The sequence below is a fragment of the Ursus americanus genome, chromosome 21, assembly GCF_024610735.1.
Source record: "Ursus americanus isolate L20-20 chromosome 21, mUrsAme1.1.p, whole genome shotgun sequence".
In the NCBI taxonomy this organism is placed as follows: domain Eukaryota; kingdom Metazoa; phylum Chordata; class Mammalia; order Carnivora; family Ursidae; genus Ursus; species Ursus americanus.
The window spans coordinates 30803428-30824927 of record NC_142147.1 but is presented as its reverse complement, the minus strand read 5'-3'; the positions used below and the strand labels follow the sequence as shown (position 1 = coordinate 30824927).

At 40.7% G+C, this 21500-nt stretch overlaps 1 protein-coding gene across 5 annotated transcripts in view; it reads right to left on the bottom strand.

The window, feature by feature from the left end:
• WWOX (WW domain containing oxidoreductase) overlaps nucleotides 1-16883 on the bottom strand; it is a 957318-nt gene extending 940435 nt beyond the window's left edge. The window contains exons 1-2 of one of the 5 annotated variants that reach the window (XM_045796225.2): nucleotides 16391-16883; nucleotides 8149-8325 (exon numbers count right to left, since the gene is read on the bottom strand). In XM_045796225.2, coding sequence (XP_045652181.1) covers nucleotides 8149-8325; nucleotides 16391-16846 — 633 coding nt within the window. In that variant the 5' untranslated portion in view covers nucleotides 16847-16883. Of the gene's footprint in view, nucleotides 1-1001; nucleotides 4384-8148; nucleotides 8326-16390 lie in introns of those variants that run through there. The other 4 variants (XM_045796222.2, XM_045796218.2, XM_045796224.2 and 1 more) reach the window with 4 other exon arrangements.
• Between the last annotated feature and the right edge of the window lie 4617 nt (nucleotides 16884-21500).

The following is a 21500-nucleotide window of genomic DNA, read 5'->3' as shown; positions in this document are numbered from 1 at the left end:
ATCCTGGGTGAAGGTTACATGGTAGGGGAGGGGGGTTGCAATCAGGAAAAAAAAAAAAGCCTAAAAATACTCCTGGGGCAGGAAGATAATGGAAAACGAACCTGAGAAACACTGCTCCCAGATGATGTTCAGTAGGTAATTAGAGAGGACCACTCGGAGAGCTTGGGTAGGATACATTGCTAAAATTGGTGTCCAGAGAAAATCAGAGATCTGGTCCCATTGGCCCATTTAAGAGATGAAGAGAGTGAGACAAAAAAAAGATGTGAGTTGACCCTTGAACCCTAAAGTGAATTTGTGGCAGTCCCAATACAAGAAATAGGAGCTTCCGAGGCCAAGATTATCTCTCCTTCCACTTATGTAAGGAGAGCATTTATCAGACGGCTGTTGTGCACCTGCTTTCTTGGTCATGCTCTCAACATTCATCAGAAGCACATACGCACAAGCCCAAGCTGGCAACAAAAAGCAACAGAATCTAACATGGCTCAGAACTTGTGGCCAATTCCCAAGGGACTTCAAGCCCCATGATTTAGCTAAGAATTCATTAAATGTTTAAGGGCTTTCTGAGCAGAAAGAAGGTCCTGAAAAGTTTGAGGTACGCACTGACTTGCTTTAAGAGACATTTTTATAGAACTTCTCATAAAGGAGCAATCTTCCTTACACTCTGAAATTATGCAGAACAGAATCTTAAAATGCAGTTACCCCTGATGAAAACCTATTACATTGATGTGATTACCAATGATCTTTGGAAGTTCTAAGTATGCATTCACAGGATCTGCTAACTGGAATGAAGACAATCATTAAGAATAACCAATTACCTCTTTTACTTGTCATATTACAACTGCTGTGTTAATAAACTCAAACAGTGAGCCATTAAAAATTGTTATCTTTTTTTCTCTTTTGATAATGTCCAAATCATGCAATAGAGCAAACAGACATATAAGGACAGGAGGAGAAAACCAGAATTCCGTAAATATACAATATTCTAATCGAGAGAGCAGTACCTTATGACAAATATGCAGCATGTTCAATTAAATTAAATACAAGTGGAGAAGGCCCAGACATCCTTCAGCAATAATCAGAATGGCACAAAGGCAGTCATCAGGGCTTCTGTGCAGATCTGTGTTCGGCAATGTAGAGTCTACAGGTCAGCTGCCTGTTTGTGAAAAGTGTTTTGCTGGAACACAGTCCTGCCCACTTGTTTACATATTGCCTGTGGCATTACAGACTGTCTTTGGGTAGGAGATAGTAGCCTCGGTCTCTAGAGTAAGAGAATGCAATAAGATCCTCTGTGATTTGAGAATTTAAAAAGAAAAGGCTGCCCAGTTCACAAAGGAAATGCAGAGGGGTTGGGATCCCATGTGAAGGAGCTGGGCACTGGAACCAGTCTGGCTGGGGGGTGGGTGTAGGGCGGGCCCCTTGGTTGAGAATGGACACTGACACCCGGGTGTGCTCAGAAGAGCTCAGCGCTGCAGGAGGAGGTCTGCCCTTCCTGGGGGGGGGGGCCTGCTTGGGTCAGCTGGTCTGCTCAGTCTGTCTCTCTAGCAGCTGAGAAGCCCCCTCCATCTGGCTGGCCCTGCACACGACTTAAGTCACAGCAACCACAAGGACCAGTAAGAAATGGGGGAAGAAACAGGCCACTTACAGCCCAATTCCCCTTTGCTTGGGGTTGTACGGTTTAAGGAGTCACTTTCTGTTCCTGAGATGAAGCTAGAAATAGTGTCTTTCCTGTAAAATGAATGAAGTCCAGAAAACTCAGCTTTGTGTGGCCAAACACATGAAATCTTGAATACCACCTCTCCTCTTCGGGAGACCCAGCACTGAAAAAAAAGATTCTCAGCCAAAGAGGAGAGTTAGGGCTCTTGCAGTTCCAGAGACCATGTAACCAGAAAGACGGGGGCGGGGGCGGGGGCGGGGGGCGGAGCTGACTGACCGCGTGCAGGCTTCTCTCCGGGTTTTTCTTCCAACACCAGCCAACTCTCCAACACCAGCTGGGTGCCCAACCATTCCACTCAATTCTGGCCCTAACTTCCTAGAATTCACATAGACTCCAGAGCTCAAAGGCGCAGTCCCATTAGACTGACCCCACTTGGGACACGAGCCACATCAGGGTGCCCAGGCTACCCACACTTCTTCCTGACCCATGACCCCCTCTAAGGTTCAACATTTGCTGCAATAACTCACAGAATTCTGGAGAACACTTTACTTAGGTTTTCCAGTGTTAAATTAATTGAACAAGGAGGCCATTACACTGACCTGACTCTAAAACCTTGGTGGCTTTGGATAAACCAAAAACTAAGCCAGTAACTGCCTCAAGGTTAGGAAATCAAAATGCTGAGGACAACCAATCACAGCCAACGAGGTTTTAAGCTATAGCCAATCGTTAATAGCCTTACTTTGCTTACATCTTTGCGCTACAAAAGCCTCTCCTCCGCAGCGCCTGCTGGAGTGCTCCTAAGCACACCTGGCTTGGTTGGTTCCTAATTCTAAATGGTTTTGCTCAAATAAACTCTTAAAATTGTTCATGGGCCTCACTTTATCTTTTAATCGTTATGGTGTCTGAAAGGGAACCCCAGGAGACCTCCGACATCCCCCAGGAGCAGGAGCAACCAGGCAAGGGTACCTGCTGGGTCCCTTAGGCTCGCTGCTCTGGCTGACCCCGGAGGTGGAGGGCACGTCCTACTTGCACCCTTTTGTGTTACAAGCTTTCGGACCATTTGACCGTTTTTTTCCAGACGGTTCGGAAACCAGACGGAGTCAGACTGGGTCTGACTTAGAAACTGGATAGGTCCTTTGTCAGACTGGTTCCGACTTAGAAACCGGAGGGATTGGTCAGACTGGTTCCGGTGTTGGACTGGTTCCGACTTAAAAACCGGATGCGTCCTGGGACAGACTGGTTCCAGGGTCGGACTGGTTCCGGTTAGAAACTGGACTGGGTCTGGAGTCGTAGTGGTTACAGCTACTCCTACTGGACTGAGTACAGTGTGAGTCCTCAGGTAATAAAATTTTGTTTTAAGACAGAACAAGCACGTTACCTTACCAAAGATAATCTTGAATTACAAGCGGCCACAATGGAGAACTTCTCACCTATTATAAGCTTATCCATTTACAAAGTGCCTTAGAGAAAAAGGGGTCTCAATCAGGCACTCGCTATAAAGGAGAGGGAAAATTATTTTTTCTTCCTCTGTACTTTCCGGTGACCAGGATGAGACCTGCTGGGACACCCCACTCACTATGGAGCCTGACGGCAGTGTCCTTGGAAAACTGGCAGAAGCCCGCAAAGGGTAAGAATTCTTAATAAAGCGGGGATTCCAGATCTTTATCTGGAGTGCCTGGTCCAGAGAGGAAGGTAAAATTTCATGTTTTCTCTTCTTTTCTAAATTCCCATTGGCGGGAAGAAACATTGGTTCTCTATCCTTTCTCTCTCCAGGACAGCTGTTGCTGTCTCATTTGTCTCATTTTGTGTCTGGCAGCCATTAGGTTGGAGGCCCTCAAAATACGGCTGGATAGAATAAGGACTGTACCCTGTTTGTGGCTGAGGTCCTACTAACTGTTGCCTGCTCTCCAGGGGATTTGTCTCAGATTTCTTTGGGAGTAGCTCTGGATCTTGGGAGGGCAGTATCCTTTGCATCTTCTTTGGGGATCTTCTCTTATATCCTTTGGGGACCTTCTCTTGTCAGGAATATTTACTGTTTGTCCTAAGTGAAACCGACAATATATTCTAAAGGATTTTTTGTTTTGTTTTGTTTTTTTGTTTTTTTAAGTAGCTTTATGGTCATAAGTTGGCCAAATTGGAAGTGAATATTTAGAGCCTAGAGGAACTTTTTTGGGGCCTTTTCCCCTAAGCTAAAATGAAAGTATATAGCCAGAGGGAAAGAAAAGCATCCCGAAGCCTTTGTGGAAGGATTTACTGAAACATTCCGAAGAAACACAGCTTTAAATCTAGAACATAGGATTTTTTTAAAGCATTTCTTTTTTTAAAATATATTTGTTTGTTTGTTTATTTATTTGTTTTAAGTAAGCTGTACACCCAACGTGAGGCTTGAACTCTTGACCCCGAGATCATGAGTCACAGGCTCCACTGACTGAGCCAGCCAGACACCCCTAGAAAATGGGATCTTTCGATTTCCATCTTAGTTGAAGAACTTCTCCCTGATATAAGGCAAATGGAGGATAATGTAGTTGGATGGGTAGGTCAGTATCTTGACAGGATATCATTCAGGTTGCAACCCAATGCTGTGAGGAATGAAAAATAACTGTGCTTGTCTTACAAATCGAGTCTTTACAAGAACAGAAATGTGGCTGTAGAAACAATTTAAAGCCCACCTATCCTCTTTACCAATCCCCACACCTCCCCAGTTCATCTCAAAAGACTCGCAAATATTATAAAACATTTGAATTTAGGAAATAAAAGACCTTTGTGGAGAAACTTTTATCTTTTCTCTGTGCCTTTGAGATATCAGTGTTGTACCTTGTCGTCTCCAGGAACCCAGAGCCAGCTCTTGAAAGGCAAACTTCAGGGAGGTAATTCTTGTCAGGAAAAAACAAACAGAACCAAAAAACCCTATTTGGAACATAAGGTGGAAGAAAAACCTTAAAAGTCTTTCCCACAATTATTAGTAAAAGCTTTAGCCATCTGAGCAGGTAACCTTAACTTACTTAATCTGCCAGAAACACAATTTGGATCCAGTTGTTCTTTTTATAAACTAGTGAGTTTTGCATTACTGTACTTGTATCCTGGCTAAAATTTTAAAACTAAAGTGATAAGATCTCTGAGTCTGTATACATTTATGTGTGTTCATGTATGTGTGTGTATATATATATTTATATATTATAGATATGTGATATTTTTCTACCCCTGGACGGTATTACCAAAATTGATTTGTAAAGAGGTCTCTTACATTGGCTTAAAGACAAATAAGCATTTATATAGATTAAGTATACTCTCAAATACAGAAGTGAACCCAAGGGTTTTTCAGTTTGATGTGATCTAGGATACTCGGAAAATAAAACCTAGTTTAAATTTGTTGGCTTAATTAAAACAGGCATATCTTTAAAGTTATCAGCATTGAATATAATACTTTTATTCCATCTAGTTTAATGAAAGTCTGGTTATCTCCATTACAGAATTTGTCAGCAAAAAAGATAAGACGATGGTTAGCTGTTTAATGTCTCATGAAATTTTTATGCATAATCTAAGAATAGTTGTTAAGAACAAGTAAATAGATGTAAGATAAAAGTTCATAAATAAACCTTTCAACAATAATGAGGCTTTATGATATGTCTATATAAAATTAGTTTCCAGAGTCCTTTTGGTAACTTGAAATCTTAAAGTTGAACTGAGATAAGTTTAGTGGTGAATAATTATAAATATCTGATCACTTCCCAGAAAGATAAAACACTGAAACATTAATTACTGAACATAGGTTTATCTGCTCCGGACTTCCTTTTACAGAGGCACTAAAGATACATGGGCCTAGTAGTAAACATGTTTTGTGCCACACTGAAAAATTTACTAGAAAGAAGAATGTACTTCTAGAAATCGCGAAATGTATTTATAAATTTGCCAGTCCACAGAATGCTAGTGTAACAGTTCACCATTGCTTATTTCTTAATTTTCACCAGAAATTAAGATTCTAAGGGCAAAGAATTCTAATCAATGTATTAATTAAAACTACTTAGAAATAAAAGAGATGAAAGGAAACAACTGTATACAAAAAATAGGTAAAGGAAGTAGAATGAGTGATGGTTCCAGAATGAGAAAGAGGAAAAAACTCAGACAAAATCAGAGTGGATGTGAAAAAGTTGTAGAAGGTTTATGGGAAAGGAGTCTTGGAAACAGAATTTTATGTCTGGCCACACTGATTAAAATGGGAATGGGTTTGTTTAAGTTTTTAAAGATGAGTGTTAATTATCAGAAGTATACTTTACAAAATTAGAATTTGGTTTTCTTTCTATTAAAAGGACAAAATTTTCTCAGACTATTGGTCTGCGCTTGGTAAGAGATTGAGTAGGACTTTTTGTTGTTGTTTTGTTTTGTTTTTTTACCTTTTGGGTAACCTACCTGGAAATCAAACATGTATGTGTTACCAAAATAATTTATTTTGCTTCACATTGCCTTTATCAGTTCTTTGTGTTTTTTTTTGTTTTTTTTTTTAAGATTTTTTAATTTATTTATGTGACAGAGAGACAGCCAGCGAGAGAGGGAACACAAGCAGGGGGAGCGGGAGAGGAAGAAGCAGGCTCCCAGCGGAGGAGCCTGATGTGGGACTCGATCCCGGAACGCCGGAATCACGCCCTGAGCCGAAGGCCGACGCTTAACGACTGCGCTACCCAGGCGCCCCCTTTATCAGTTCTTTGATTACATAAGAAAACCCAGTCTTAGGGTGCATGGGGGGCTCAGTCTGTTAAGCATCCAACTCTTGACTTCAGCTCAGGTCATGATCTCAGGGTCATGAGATTGAGCCCCATATCACACTCCTCATTCAGCACGGAGTCTGCTTGAGATTCTCTCTTCTCCCTGTCCCTCTGCGCCTCCCACTCTGTCTCTCATAAATAAGTAAGTAAGTAAATAAATAAATAAATAAAATCTAAGAAAAGAAAAGAAAGAAAACCCAGTCTTAATATTAAAAGAGCTAAATTTTGTTCACAACTGTGTAACCTTCTATATTCACCTTTAAAATCTTCTGTTGTCATGTTGGTGAAATAGGTAAATATTATTTCGTAGTGATCTGAGATCCTATTTGGCCAGTGTTCACATTTTTTGACATTTTGGCCACTTCCCCAAATCAGATTCGAAATGGAGTCTTTTTGACTTGAAAGTAACTTTGAAATTTGAGGGTCCCTGGACACGTCTTACAGAGTTTGTCTCCCATCTTGTAAAAGAAAGATGTTAAACTAATTAGGTGTGGTAAATTGTAAGGGATGCATTGTCAAGTAAGAAATGAGGATAAACATTCTTAGGTTTCTATATGTGAATGGATGTATGTCACTAATGTAGGTATCCCAGAAATGGTTTAAAGTTCTAGAAATTTGTCAATATTCTCATTGTCCAATTATCCTAGATTATTCGTATGCCACAAAAATAATGATGTTTCCTTATCAAATGTATTCTCATCAGATCTTTAACTATGGTCATGGTTTTCTTTTTTTAGTCTTTCTGTCAAGTACAGACAGTTAATTTTTTGATGCTTTTGCAAAGGTGCTTCATCTTCAGAGAGATTCATGGAAAGGACTCTGACCGCACTCTAGCATACAGGTTTCTGATAACTTTAAGACCTAAAAGTGAAATGGGTAAGGGTTTTCAGAATGAATGGAAAAACTGGATCCAAGCAGAACAAGAACTAATAAGATGGGATTGAATGGACTGATGAGGATGCTTATCACTTTTTTGCAAGTTTTTCTTTGAAACATTGCTGGCTCCTTAATATTTTATTTTTCTAGAGACCAAAGGAAGTATAGTTACTAAGGTGCATTTTGTGATGACTGAGACCTCCAAACATGGTCTCAAGTACTTCTATTAAGATAAGTTTGAAAGCCAGACTTATACCCCCAACATCTTTTGACTGTTTAAACTCCCATGGTTCTTTGACGCTTGTGAGATTGGAAAAGCGAGGCTTCAAGTGGGAGACTTTGGGATAAGGCAGGTTGGCCCAGGTAATTCATTTTTACAATGAAAGGTTGGCTCTTTTTATCCTGGTTATGAATAGCTGACATGCCCACCATCTCTCAGTTTGGGCCACTCTGGTTAATGGCTAATGTGTGTAAGATAACTGATCAATTCCTGGAAGAGTGGGTAATGGATTCTCTTACCAGTTTTGTTTGAAATGATCCGTGTTTTGCCCAAGGTTGAGCATTCTGTGTTGATACCAACTCATGTTCATTGCATCGTTGGCACAAATTGATTGGAGAAGTCACAGTCCCTAATGCTCCCCATGCTGATGACTCAGCCTGTGGAGTTGCCATTGTGCAGTGAGGTGGGAAGATACCTGGGCACATATCCCGGAAACCACCTGGTTGAGTGCTCTTTGTAAATAGGTTTTCAGAGGCAGAACAGACTTGTCTCTGGACCATAAGTGATCTAATAATCAACCTGTCGGCTTAGAATAGATTAAGTGGGAAAAATGATGTGAAAGACCCTCCAGGGCTTACCTGTCTCTGATCCAGTCTTGTGATGGTAGCATTAGCTCCATAAGCATTGCAGGATTCCACCACATAATCTGGACTGAGCCCCAGCACAGAGCAGGTCTCCCCATGGGAGCCATCAGCCACCACAATGATTTTGGGCCAGTCTGGCACCACCACCTTCCTCATAAAGTCATCTGTAAACTAAGACATAAAGATGGGCTGATGATGAACAGAGCACGCATTGACACACATGATAACATGGATGCTTTCTGTTGATGAACGAGGCAGTGACAAGCAAACAGACTTGGCTATTCTGTTTGTTGCTGCTACTATTAACAATTTTATTATTCACAATAATTTTATTAACTCTTAGAATTAAAACTGCAGTTTAATAACTATTTCTTATCCTAGGTATGTGTTAAGAGCTTTACATGTGTGTTTGCATTCAGCCTCAACAATTCTGTCAGGTGGGCATTATTATTAGGCCCATTTTAAAGATGAGAAAAATGAAGATTGGAGAAGTGAAGTAATTGTCTGATATCAAAGAGCTAGTAAGTGTCAGAGTCCTAACTAAACATAGGTATACTGTTTTAAAGCCTGTGTTTTTTGCCGTTGCTTTGGTAGGTGCTAGAGATGCAGAAAGGGATAAAACAGTGTTTGCCCTTAGACCTAGAAGGTTAGATGACTCATTTGCAGTAATAATTGTCTTTTTTTTTTGCCCATTTAAAAATTGGATTGTGTTTTTATCGTTGAATTTTAAAGGGCTCTATGTATATTCTAGATACAAATCAGATACATTATTTGCAAATATGTTATCCCATTCTGTTGATTGCTTTTGATTTTTTTGATGGTGTCCTTTGAAGCACAGACATTTTGATTTTGATGAAGTGTGATTTGTCAATTTTTTTCTTTTGTTGCTTGAGCCATTGCCTAATCCAAAGTCATAAAGATTTACACCTATGATTTCTTCTAAGAGTTTTATAGTTTTAGCTCTTACATTTAGATATTGGACCCTTTTTGAGTTGATTTTGGTATGTGGTGTGAGGAAAGGTTCTAAACTGAGTCTGCTGCATATAGCTATCCAATTGTCCTAGCATCATTTATTGAAAAGATTATTTTTCCCCATCGAATGAACTTGGCCCCCTTGTCAAAAATCAGTTGCCCATAAATACACAAGTTTATTGTTGGACTCTCAATTTTATTCCATCGATCTATGTCTATCCTTATGCCGGTATCACACTGCCTTTATTACTCCAGGTTTGTAGTCACTTTCGAAGTTGGGATATGTGAATTCTCCAAGTTTTTTTTCCTTTTTCCAGATTGTTTTGTCTGCTCTGCTTCCATGCATTTCCATATGAATTTTAGGATCAGCTTGTCAATTTCTATATGTCTTATGTCTTTTTCTTCTGCCAAGAAGCCAGCTTGGATTTTGATCCTAATAACATTTATTCTCTGGACCAATTTGTGGATCCTGAGAAGGCCTCACTCTGTGTCAAACCCTGTGCTTAGCATTTTACCGGCATTATATCATTGCATCCTCAAAGAACCTAATGATATAGTTAACAGTTACCATCCCTGTTTTAAACATGAAGACAGTGAGGCTTTTAGAGTGTCAGAAGTCAAGTTTCTTAAGAAATAGATTCAGAGACAAGATTTTCATGCAGCAGGTTCATTGGGGAGTGTCCTCAGGATTAACATCTGGAGGGCAGGAGGGAAGCTGTGTTGGGTGGAGAGAGTAGTTGAAATGGGACGCAGTTGCAACAGAGGTCTCAGCTGAGCCCATGGGAAGAGCAAGGGCCCAAAACTGAGTCAAGGGGCCTGGTCTTTGTTTCTCATCATCAATGTAGGCTGCCCCAGAAGAGGTATAACCTTGGGTGAAACACCTCCCTCCAGTCAAGGGCAACTCATCAGGAGGGAGTCCTGGAGCAACCAGGAGCAAACACTTCCAGCAACTGGGAGAATGAGTACCTGAATCCTAGCATGTGGATGTGGGATACGCCACAGCATTTACTACAAGGCAGTTACACTTGCCCTAGGTCATGCAAAGAGTAAATGGCAAAGGGTAACATCTGAGCCCTGTCAGTCTCACTCCAGGCTCCTCACTGTTAACACACTAAGTTCTCTCATTTGCAAAAATTCAGTTAGTGTTGGAATTATCCAGAACATCTCTTGCTGTGGGCTGAATGTGTGTGCCCCCTCAAAATTCGTATGTTGAAGTTGTAACCTCCAAGGTGATGGTATTAGGAGGGTGGGGCCTTTGGGAGGTAATTGAGTCATGAGGGCAGAGCCTTCATGAATGTGATTAGTGTCCTCATAATAGAGACCCCAGAGTTCTCTAGCCCCTTCCATCGTATGAGGCTACAGCAGGAAGTCAGCAGTCTGCAGTCCGGAAGAAGGCTCTTATCAGAACCCAACCATACTTGCACTCTGATCTTGGACCTCTAGCCTCCAGAACTGTGAGCAATACATCTCTACTGTTTATAAGCCACTCAGTCTGTGGTATTTTGTAATAGCAGCTCAAATGGACTAAGACATCCCTGAATTACATCCTCAGCTACACTCGCTTCCAACATCGAACTTGTGACTTTTGAAGTGTCTTAGTTTAAGGTCTTGGGGAGGAAATCTTACACTGGGGTCTCAAGACTCCAGAGTTTTAGAAATAAACTCTGTGAAATGGCGTTAAATCTTCCCCTTATTAACTCCGCTTAGTGAGAAGTGTGGATGCTGTCTTGGTGGTCAGGGCTTACAGAGGTAGAGTCTTTCTGATGGCCATCCCTGGCTCCTCAGCTCACCTCACTTCCTCTGAAACATTCTTTCCCAGCAGTTGATCTGTGAAATGCAAGGAGTCTTCTCAGCAATTTAATCTGGACTCCTCTTTCCCTGATGGTCAGCATGGCAAGCCCACAGATCTTGTGATCTGGGTGCTTTAAGTTGCTTTTGAAGGCACAGCAGAGTCTCCACAATCAATGCGGTTTAACCATTTTGCTCATGTTTTATCAGAAGTCCATAATGGGTTGACAAACATCTGATACATGGCTACAAAATTTTAGACTTAGAGTTTCAGTTGATTGAAATGGAGGATTCTAAACTGGAGCTTACAAGGCCCCTGAAACTGGGTGCCATGTGGCTGGTGTATGTGCATACATGTGTTTTATGGAGGGAAGGGCTCAAGCTTCGCTGATGAACTCCATAACCCCCACAAAATATAGGACCACTGGTTTAAAAAAAAAACCCAAATTCTCTCCCCCCCCCTTTTTTTTGTCACTCATATTTCCACTTCTTGATTTTTGCTGGTCTTGCTGAAAATTGGTCTTCGGTTGATACTGAGTCTGGAACACTGGTGTGTCATGTGGATAACAAAAGGGAAAATCGCAGTCCATCATAGCACGACATTTCTGGCAATTAAACCATACACCAGTGGCCCAACTCCGTCTTTTCTGCTCATCTGAGAGTTGGGCATTGTGCCTTTGCCTTGTTTTAAAATACCTGTTTGTGTTTTAATCTATCATGCAAATATTTCCATAATATATTATACCAGGCTATGTGCAGAGTCTATGTGATGTACAAAAAATAAAAGTGACTATGATCTCAATAGGCCCTCAGTCTGTTTGAGACTTAAATAGAAGAAGGGGGAAGTGAACATCTATTGAGCATTTTCATTTTGTCAGATGCCTAAAAGCACATATTATCCTATTTGCATCTCAACAATCGGAGATTGCTCTTGTCCGTTCCCTCAACTGACAATTTTTTTTAAAGATTTTAATACCTGACTATTTTTTTTTAAACCAGAAGACTAAGGGTGCCTGGGTGGCTCAGCCAGTTAAGTGTCTGCCTTCGGCTCAGGTCATGATCCCAGGGTCCTAGGATTGATTCCTGGAACAGGCTCCCTGCTCAGCAGGGAGCATGCTTCTCCCTCTGCCCCTCTCCCCCACTCATGTTCTCTTTTTCAAATAAAATGGTAAATAAATAAATAAATCATAAGACTAAGGCTCAGAGAATTTGGAAAGTTTATCCTTGGTCACACAGGAAATAAATGGTGAAGTATTTTTAAAAAGTGCACGTGTGTGGGTGCACTTGTTTATACAGTGGAGCTTTTCCTCATTCCTCTCTGCAGGGTTCTCAGTGGGTGGTCCAGGAGACCCTAGAAGTTCCTTTTAACTTTAAGCATGGAAGACAAGGATTGTTCCTATCCCAGAATAATATCAGAGGAGGATAAGGGAGATAAGACAGAGCTGAAAGAAGGGCTCCCCACCTCCCCCCCTTTCTTCCACCCCATTTATGTGACAGGAAAGGTCTACTCTAAGTGGCATGGTGTAATTTTCAGAATTGAAAGATCTGGGAAGAACACTCTAGTTAGGTTTTCTTTTTTCTGGGAAGGAAATTGAAGCTGGGAGAAAGGGACTAACAATAATGCCACTCAAATGATTTAATAGTTAAAGTATTTCATCCCCATCGTCTTCTCAGTCTGCCTTCTCATGATGACATATGACAAAGCATATTTCTGCTCATGCTGCCTCTGTAGTCCTAGACTTTCAAGGCTAACACTGTGATTGCATGATTTTTTGCTGTGCAGTAAGCAGACATGCTATGTTTGTGGGAATAAAATTACTACCTTCTGCAGATGTTTCCACTTTCTGGATTATACTAGAAGCACCCCAGAGGTGCATGGTATGGAGAGGAAGACCTCAGAACAGGGCTACCCCATAAGCCAGTGTCAGGAAACAAACCAGTGCTAACTTAAGTATCTATTTTGCGCTATACATAGTATTTGACACATCCACACATCTCATACCATTTAATCGTCAATAATAATCCTTTGAGCTCGGTATATCTAATTTTTAGTAGAAACTCTGAGTATCTGAGAGATTAAGAAATTTGCCTGATTTCATCTGGTAATTAGTCATAGGTGGAGCCCATATGCAAATTCAGGTTGACTAATTCCTACTTTTTCCCTCTACATCAGGCTACCTTTCAGTGCTTATCACAGCAGGTGAGCACACAGGATTTGGGATCTGAGCATGTGCCTGCAGGAGAGCTGAGAATGCTCTTCAGAGATCTGACTTTTATTCTGGCCTCCTTGGGGAAACCAGCAGATACTCAGAGTGGAGTATGTGGGGGGGGGGTTATAAATGTCATCTTCTCTGCAGTTGGGAAAGTATGCTTACAATGGGATGACATAAAGAAGAACAAGAATAGCTAACATCATTGCATACTTACAGATATCTGCTAAGGAACCTGTGCACATTATCTGATCAGTTCTCACAATAACCCATAGAGGCGGATACAGATCTACAGTTGAGAAAATGAGCCTTGCAGAAGTTAACTTGCCCCGGTTGACTGAGCAAGTTTTTCAGTTAATTAGGAAGTTAGGAACCTTACTTTGTACATAGGTCTGGCTGACCTCAGAACCTTAATTACTTTGTTGCATTGCATCTAATATCAAGAGTGATCATTCATTCTGTGCGCAGCAACCCAACAACTACTAAAACCACAGAAATCTTTTATTTCTGGGCAGCTCAGTTAAGTAAGTTTTATTGCCTAATGTCAGACCTCACTTATTTAGAGAGCTGCCAACCTAAGATAACCTCCCTCTTTAGTTTGTTGGTGGTTATTCATTCATTGGGGCTGCTGTTAATTTTAATTACTTGTTTGACCTTTGACCGCTATAAAGTTCATCTGATTAAAAAATATTTTCTTAACATAGAAAATTGCCAACAAATACCAAAAGCACTAGGTCAACCGAGCCAGACATGCTTGAATAAATAACCACAGAGCTTATAAAATGTCTGCCTGTGCCCTTGACATTTGTAAAGAGACATTTATGACTCCAACACAATCTTTGCTATCATCAGGTTATTACTAACATACCAGTCTTAACTTGACCATCAGCTTTGATTTTTCCACTGACAAGAGTAGCTTAAGTTTTTCACTTTTTTTACATTACTGGTACTATACAGGTCTCACCCCACTTAAGATATACACACACACCTATATATATCTTCTCAACAAAAGAGGATAACACAATATAAACACTTAGTACTCTAAAATACAGAAAGGCAACAGAAACCTGTAGTGGACAGGGAGCGGGTGCTTCAGAGATAGCTGTAAGAATGTAAATTAAGCATTAAAGAGGATTTCCTTTTTGTTGGAAATTGGAGAAATCCAATGAAGTTGGAGAGTCGTTATTTACCAAGAGTGTCTTTTTGGAAGGTGCTTGTAAATAGGGAAATTCTTGGATTCAGGGAAAGTCTCTTGAATTTGTAAGTTTTCCATCCATATGTTCTTTACCTAAATCTCTTGATTGGGCTCTTATTTTTTTTTTTTTTGTGGTGGTGTACAGATTGCTAGGCAGAAGTAACTTGGTAGAAAATATTTGAAAGAATTGAAAGGAGGGAAGTATAGGTACAACATTTTGATTCTGGTCAGAATTTTCCTATAAAATTTGTACTCGTGAAGACTGTTTTTGCTCCACAATTCTGAGATGGAGTCTCCATAGTCATAACCTTCTCTTTACATTGAACCTGGGATGAAAGTTGGTCTGTGGGTGCTGGATCTGTGGTACTTTCAAGTGAAAAAGTTCTTAAGACTTGGTCTCTGCTTCACATTATTTTTCTTTCTCTTCACCCATCCCCTTTCTTTGAATTGGTAGATGCACTCTAGCTGTAAAAAATGTCTTTTTTCTACAAAGTGGGCTGCAACTTAAATCAGTGGAAATCTTGGTTACTGAAATATTAAGCTTTCAAGTGAATCTGTGGGTTTAACTGTAGAATGTGTTTGACAAGCACAAAAATATCAAAACAAGTTGGTCTATTAAGTCTGCTTACATACATAAAACAGTTTTCTCAATTTAAAAGTAATATATATGTTCATTTTAGAAAGTGTGTAAAATAGGGAAAGCACAAAGAAGAAAATAAAATTGGCCCATAAAATCCTATCATCCAGAAGTAACAGCTTATTAACAATTTAATGCATTCCTTTTCAATGTTGCATGTTTACTAATGACTGCACGTCTAAAAATCTACAATAATGTCTGCTCTGTTGTAAATTTAATAAATATTTGCCTTATGTGAACAAGATGATTTATGTGACCAGGGTCTGTTTTGTTTTTGATTACTGTGAATGTTCTGTCAGTTACAGCTATAAACAACATTAATCTGTTGTAAGATATTCCTGCTTGGTACCTGATTTTCTTTGGGTATATGACCTTGAGAGCCTGCTCTCTAGACTTATCTACATAAATGTGATAGTACATGTTAAGAGTGCTAATAGATTAATTAGATAATATAGCTATATGTTAATGTTAATTTTAATTTTAATCTGTCGTATGCCCCCAGAAGAAAATGATGGCATGGGGTATTAGAACCCTGACCCTGAAGACGTGCAGATATGGATTCTAATCCTGACTCTGTGACTTCCAACCTTCATGTCCTTTACAAATTACTTAATCTCTTTGAGCCTTAATTTCTCCATTGCTAAAATGATAGAAAAACCCACATCATATGTGATTATTGTGAGATGAAAAATATGTACAAAGAGAAAGAAATCAGTAAATAAATTTGAATTAACCCACAGCGGGACTCAGAAAATTCTTTTAAGAAACCGTGGCTTATCATGCCATGTAAGTTTGTATAAGTGAAAAAGCCAGACTGTTATAAGGCTAAATAGTAGCCTGGATCCCCCCCACCCCAATGATGCCATACTAAAAGACGACAAATATTACGAGTGTTCACTCTTCAAAGGGAAACTCCAGGGCTGAGGGGCTGGCTAAATCTACACCTTGGAAAATACCTTCATTTTAATTTTCTTCTTTTTCTTTGAGTACTCAGGAAATTTCTTTTCTCAAAGCCTCATGATATTTGATTTTTGTGCATTTGTTTATAAAAAGATGAGGGCCCTTTTCTCTCTAGTTCTTGGATATCAGTTTGCAGCTGTAGATACTTTTCATTTTCTAAGCCTCTCCTATAAGCAGCAGATTGTACAATGCCCTTCTACCTGCACTGTCTCATAAAATTGTCACAAAAACTTATAATGAAGTAGTAGTGTTCTACTTCCTAGATATTTTCAAATGTTACCCGCATTTTACAGATGAGGAAGACAATTGCTTGCTCTCTCTCAAAAAGCTGGTTTGATAACTAGCTTTGCCATTACAAGGCAAAGAGACAAGACAATCATGTCCATCAGTTGTCGCTAGCCCCCTGTGGTCAGCTGGTGTTGGGGGTAGAGAGGCTAAGTCAGAGGCGATATATTTTCCCAGTCCCTGCCTCACCTTGGTGCCCAGGAGAAGACGGAAGCCAGGCCGCTGCCCCTTCCTTTCCAGGAGGCTGAGCAGGTGCTCCTGGAAGACGCCGACCCTGGTGAAAAAGTGGCCGTTGCGCCAGCAGCCCTCCACATTGTCGAAGTCCACTCCCAGCGGCCTGAGGAAGCGGACGCTGCGCGGGTCCAGCGCAATCTGCTGCGGGCGTCCCAGCAGCGGGCCCCGCGCGCGCGCGTCCTGCACGGTCAGCTTCAGCACCCGGCCGGTGCGGACAGCGACGAGCGCAGCCGTCAGCCCCACCGGCCCGGCGCCCACCACTAGCACCGCCACACCGGCGCGCCGCCGCCGCAGCTGCTCCGCGGCTGCCTTGACCGCCAGCAGCAGCAGCACAGCCAGCAGCGTGCCCAGCACCGCGTCCAGCGCCAGCGCCTCCGTGCCGCCGTCGGGCCCCGTGGTCCCCGCACCCATCGCCCCACGCCTCTTTCCCTAGCCTGCCCCGGCCTTTGGGGGATCATGCGCTGCTGCAGCCACTTCCCCGCCGCCCCACCCCACACCCCCGGGCCGGACACGGCCCCACCCCTCCAGCCTCTCTCAGGCTCCTGGGGGTGTTAGCAGGCAGATGGCCCAAACACGTAGTTTCAAAAGTGGTTGGGGTGAGTATACCCCTTCATCATCCGGCTCTTGGCTCTGTCACCCTTGGAGTCTGTCCTTTTAAAGCTCCATCCTTGTACCCCTACTGTATTTCAAATTACGTTTGTCGTGGTTTGTAATTATGTTCTTTTGGTAACTTTTTATTTAATGCTGGTCTCCTGTGTGTTTTTGTTCTTCACAGTAGGCCCAGTTCTTAGCACAACGTGGCATTTATGTAACTCAAATAATATACCAAATGTAATAATGTTACCGGCTACCTGTGAGGCTTCTTCCAAGTGCCACGACTTGTTTTTGTTTTAGCTCAATAGAATAATGAATATTTGTCAAATGAACCATTACCAAAAAAAAATGGAACTGTTTATTTTTAATCCTAACAATTTTATGGGGTAACTATCATGAATATTATGAACCACTTACATTATTGTTTTACCCTTCCTCAGCTTATTTACAGATTGGAGAAGGATTCAGTGAGTTGAGATGACTTGTTTCAGGTCACAGAGCTAGTGAACACGCAGATGCTGGTATTCAAACCCAGGACAGACTGATTCCAAAGTTAGTGGTATTTACAGGGACCTGCTGTTTTTTCAGTTTGTACAGTCCTTTTAGAAAGCAACTTAGCACCAAGTTGCAAACTGTCTAAGGTTCTTCTCACCCTTTGATTCAATAATTCCACTCTGGAAATCTCTCTTAACAGGGGAGGAAAATCCAAAGTCAAAAAAGGTAAAAAAAAAAAAAAACACAAAAAAACCAGGATGTTCATTGCAGCACTGTTTACAGAAAAAGAAAAAAGTAAAATTCCCATTTCTTTAAATAAATATAAAACATTTATATTTAGTTGTTTAAGTAAAATTCCAGTCATAAAAGTATCTGAAAAATTGCAATCATATATGTCCTTAAAGAATAACACATTGGAAAATTATGGAACCATGGGAAGAACGTTATGAAAAAGCTAGGAAAATGGTTATTTTTATAAGTAAAATAATGCTGGATATAACATTGGCTAATGAAGTATCCTCCACAACTCTCTGCGTGGGTGTTGGTAGAGTTAGTGCTGGGTATGTATGCTCTATAAATATTAATTGGATAAATAAATGAAAAAGACTGAGATAAAGGATAATTTCTAAAATGTTTTTTCTACTCTTCGAATTTTTTCTATGGTGAGATGTTTTGTTTTTATGATACAACAAAATCATAAAGATGCCATAGAGTATGTGCTTGCTCATAAATTATATATGCATGTTTCAACTCACTGTCCTGGAATGATCCATCTGTCATTCCTACTGATAGATGAGGAGTGGGGGCACCAAAATTTATTCTCATCTGGAGTCCCATATGTCATCAGTGTGCAGTGTGGGTCTTTTGACTCCAAGTCATATGACCTTACCTGACCTTGAACTGGGCTGCCATGTTCCAGTCTCTGCAATAAGAGACAGGAAACTGAATTCTAGTTCTGTCCTGTTCCTGGCTTGCTGGGTGATTTGGGGTAACTCACTTCTCTCAGGGTCTTTCCTTCTTGGATTTTTGCCCTGCTAATTATAAGATGGCTTTCTTTTCTGTTCTTTCAGTGGAGAGAGAGCTGTATCAAAAAGGGTTGATCATCATGTCTAATATTGCTCCCTCTGGTCACTCCATCTTTTGTCTCTCTGTTTTATTTTCTTCTGTTACTATTTTCTTTATGTCATTTTGTTATGCCATTTTGTCATGTTGATCTTTCCACATTTTGTGATACCATTTTGAGAAATGACCTTGTTTATTTCTTTGCCTGTTTATTGTATGTTTTGCCTATCTAGATGTAAGCTCTGTGAGATCATAACCTAGCCTATCCTGGCTGATATGGCAACAAAAATAGCTTAGATGGAAAAGATAATGTGTCTTGTGTAGCTTGAAGGGATTGGAGTAGCTCATAGAATTTACAGAAGCAGAGACCAGGACTTTAAAAATGACCAAGTCCGCACTGTGTGAACACATACCTACATGCAGTTATTTCTTCCACTCCCCTCCCCACTGCCCCACCTCATCATTTCTCATTACCGCTTCTCTTTGCTTTCCTTCACTCTGCACATTGCATCCATCTGGAAGGGAAGAATTCTGCCAGAAGCCCTAAATTCACTTTGTTCCAACTTAACATTTCCAGCAGTTTCATTGGGCCCATGTCAGTGGACAGCCACTGGAAAAGATTCTAATTGGTTTTGCTTGGGTTATGTATGGTTCTTTGAACCAATCACACTAGGAGTAGAATTGTCAGCCATGCTTGCTCATGGGTGTGCATGTTTTTTTTTTTTTTTATCGTTAGTGTACATTCAATTTGGTATTTCTGTGCAAAAGCTTATTTAAATCATTGACCATTTTGTGGTGTTAAGTTTAGGTAAAACTGCATAGTAAGGTACTAATATTTTCTTCTTATAGTCCGGTGAATAGTCTTGCTCTCCTCCTGTGTGCCATGTTGTTACATCCTTGAGTGTAGGAACCATAACTCCCTTCTTTTCTTTTCCTCCAATATTACCTAAGAAAGTGCTTCATAGTTAGTAGCTACCCTCTGCATTTCTGATAATCAGATTAAATGAGCTACTTAACTAGCTGAATTTGTGGGCCTCTTTATTTATTCGATGAGCTTTATTTGTGAGGATATGATTAGTTTCCACTACTCTGAAAACAGGAAAGACTGTAAGTCTTTTTATTTTTAGTTTAAGAAATGCTATTCAGCAATGCTAAGAGAAAGAAATCATTGATCATTTCAATAAGTCCTCTTTTACCTCATGAATTTGAGGCTCTCTTGATACTTCCTTTAACTAATTGATTTTTACCTTGTACTTTATTTAATGATATGGATAGAGGCATCTGTGGTAGGTAGGAAAATTGCTCTCAGTATTGTTCTTCACGCAGATGAACTGTAGATCTTACCCTTGACATTTGAGTTGAAGAAAAGCAGACTTGGAGGAATCCATCAGAGACTGTCTCTAGGCGAGTAACTAAAGCTTTAGGCCCTTGCCATGAGACCGTGGTGTATGATCTAGTACTCTTGGTTTCAACTGTAAACTTTCAGAAACGCAGAATCTTGGCCCCAGCCCAGACCCTCAGGATCTGCAATTTAACAAGTTCCTCAGGTGATTTGTAAGCGTAAGAAAGTTTGAGAAGCACTGCTGTAGAGATAAGAATCAGATTCCTGGAAGGCTTGTAGGGCCTGGAAGGTTGGGCTTTGAATATAATTGATACCTTCAGGAAGCCAAGTGTTTACCCTAGGGATGACAATGTTGGCAAATGTTGATGTCCTCCTACCATGAGCTTGGGAGAGACATTACTAATTGCTCAGGGCACTCTTTCCACCAAACATCAGGATGCTTGTCCACATTCTCTACCTAGTCTGGTAACTTTAATGGAGACCTAAAAGTTAGCCTTAGAGTTAAGATCTATTTATTAATCTTGCCTGAAGACCAATTGTTGTTTGCTAAGTAGTATCCAACAAGCAAAATAGACCAAAGGAAATCTAGGTTACTGCATCTTGTGGGTATGGCTTTTGGATAATTTGTTGGCCAAATAATAAAGTCAAGGTCTGAGTTTGCCCCTCAGCAAACCAGATAATCTCTTAATCCATTCCTTCCAGTCTTGCTCTGTCTCCCATCCATTTGCTCTTCCTCATGCTAAACTTATTTTGAATTTCCCTCTTTAACCTTCATCTATTCTTTTGAATTAAGCTTCTTCTCTCAATCTTTCTGGTTGGGGTACTTGGGAGAAGGATCATCTTAGCTATAAGCCCTATCTCCTGGAGTTCCAAACTCTGACACTGACTTGTATGAACCCTGGTTGTCTTTATTCACCATTTTGAAACAAACTCAGACTGAATGCCTTATCGAGGTCATCTGCTTGCCCAAAATGTTATCCCAAATGATAGAAACTGGGAGAATGGATTAGAGTCCACTTCCATTGCCTACTTGAACAGGCTTGACATTGTCGTAGTTCCCCCATAGTTGCCAGAGATGTAGGATCTGAATCAATTTTTTGAGTTCTGGTCACAATTCCAATACTTGCTGCAGTGTGATGTGGGGCAAGTTAGCACATCTTTCTTTCTTTTTTTTTTTTTAAGATTTTATTTATTTATTTGACAGAGAGAGAGAGAGACAGCCAGAGAGAAAGGGAACACAAGCAGGGGGAGTGGGAGAGGAAGAAGCAGGCTCCCAGCAGAGGAGCCTGATGTGGGGCTCGATCCCAGAACGCCAGGATCACGCCCTGAGCCAAAGGCAGATGCTTAACGACTGAGCCACCCAGGCACCCCAGCACATCTTTCTTTTTTCAGTTTGTTCTCCTTTCTGTGAAGTGAAATAATCCTACAGCCTAATTCCCAGTATTGTTCTGGAGATTAATGAGAATTATGTAAAATTTGGCACAGTACTTAGAGTATGATGAGATTGTACTACCATTAATGTCTACTAGTTTCATTATTGTCATAATCTTTGCGGGGATTTTGTCTGTGTTG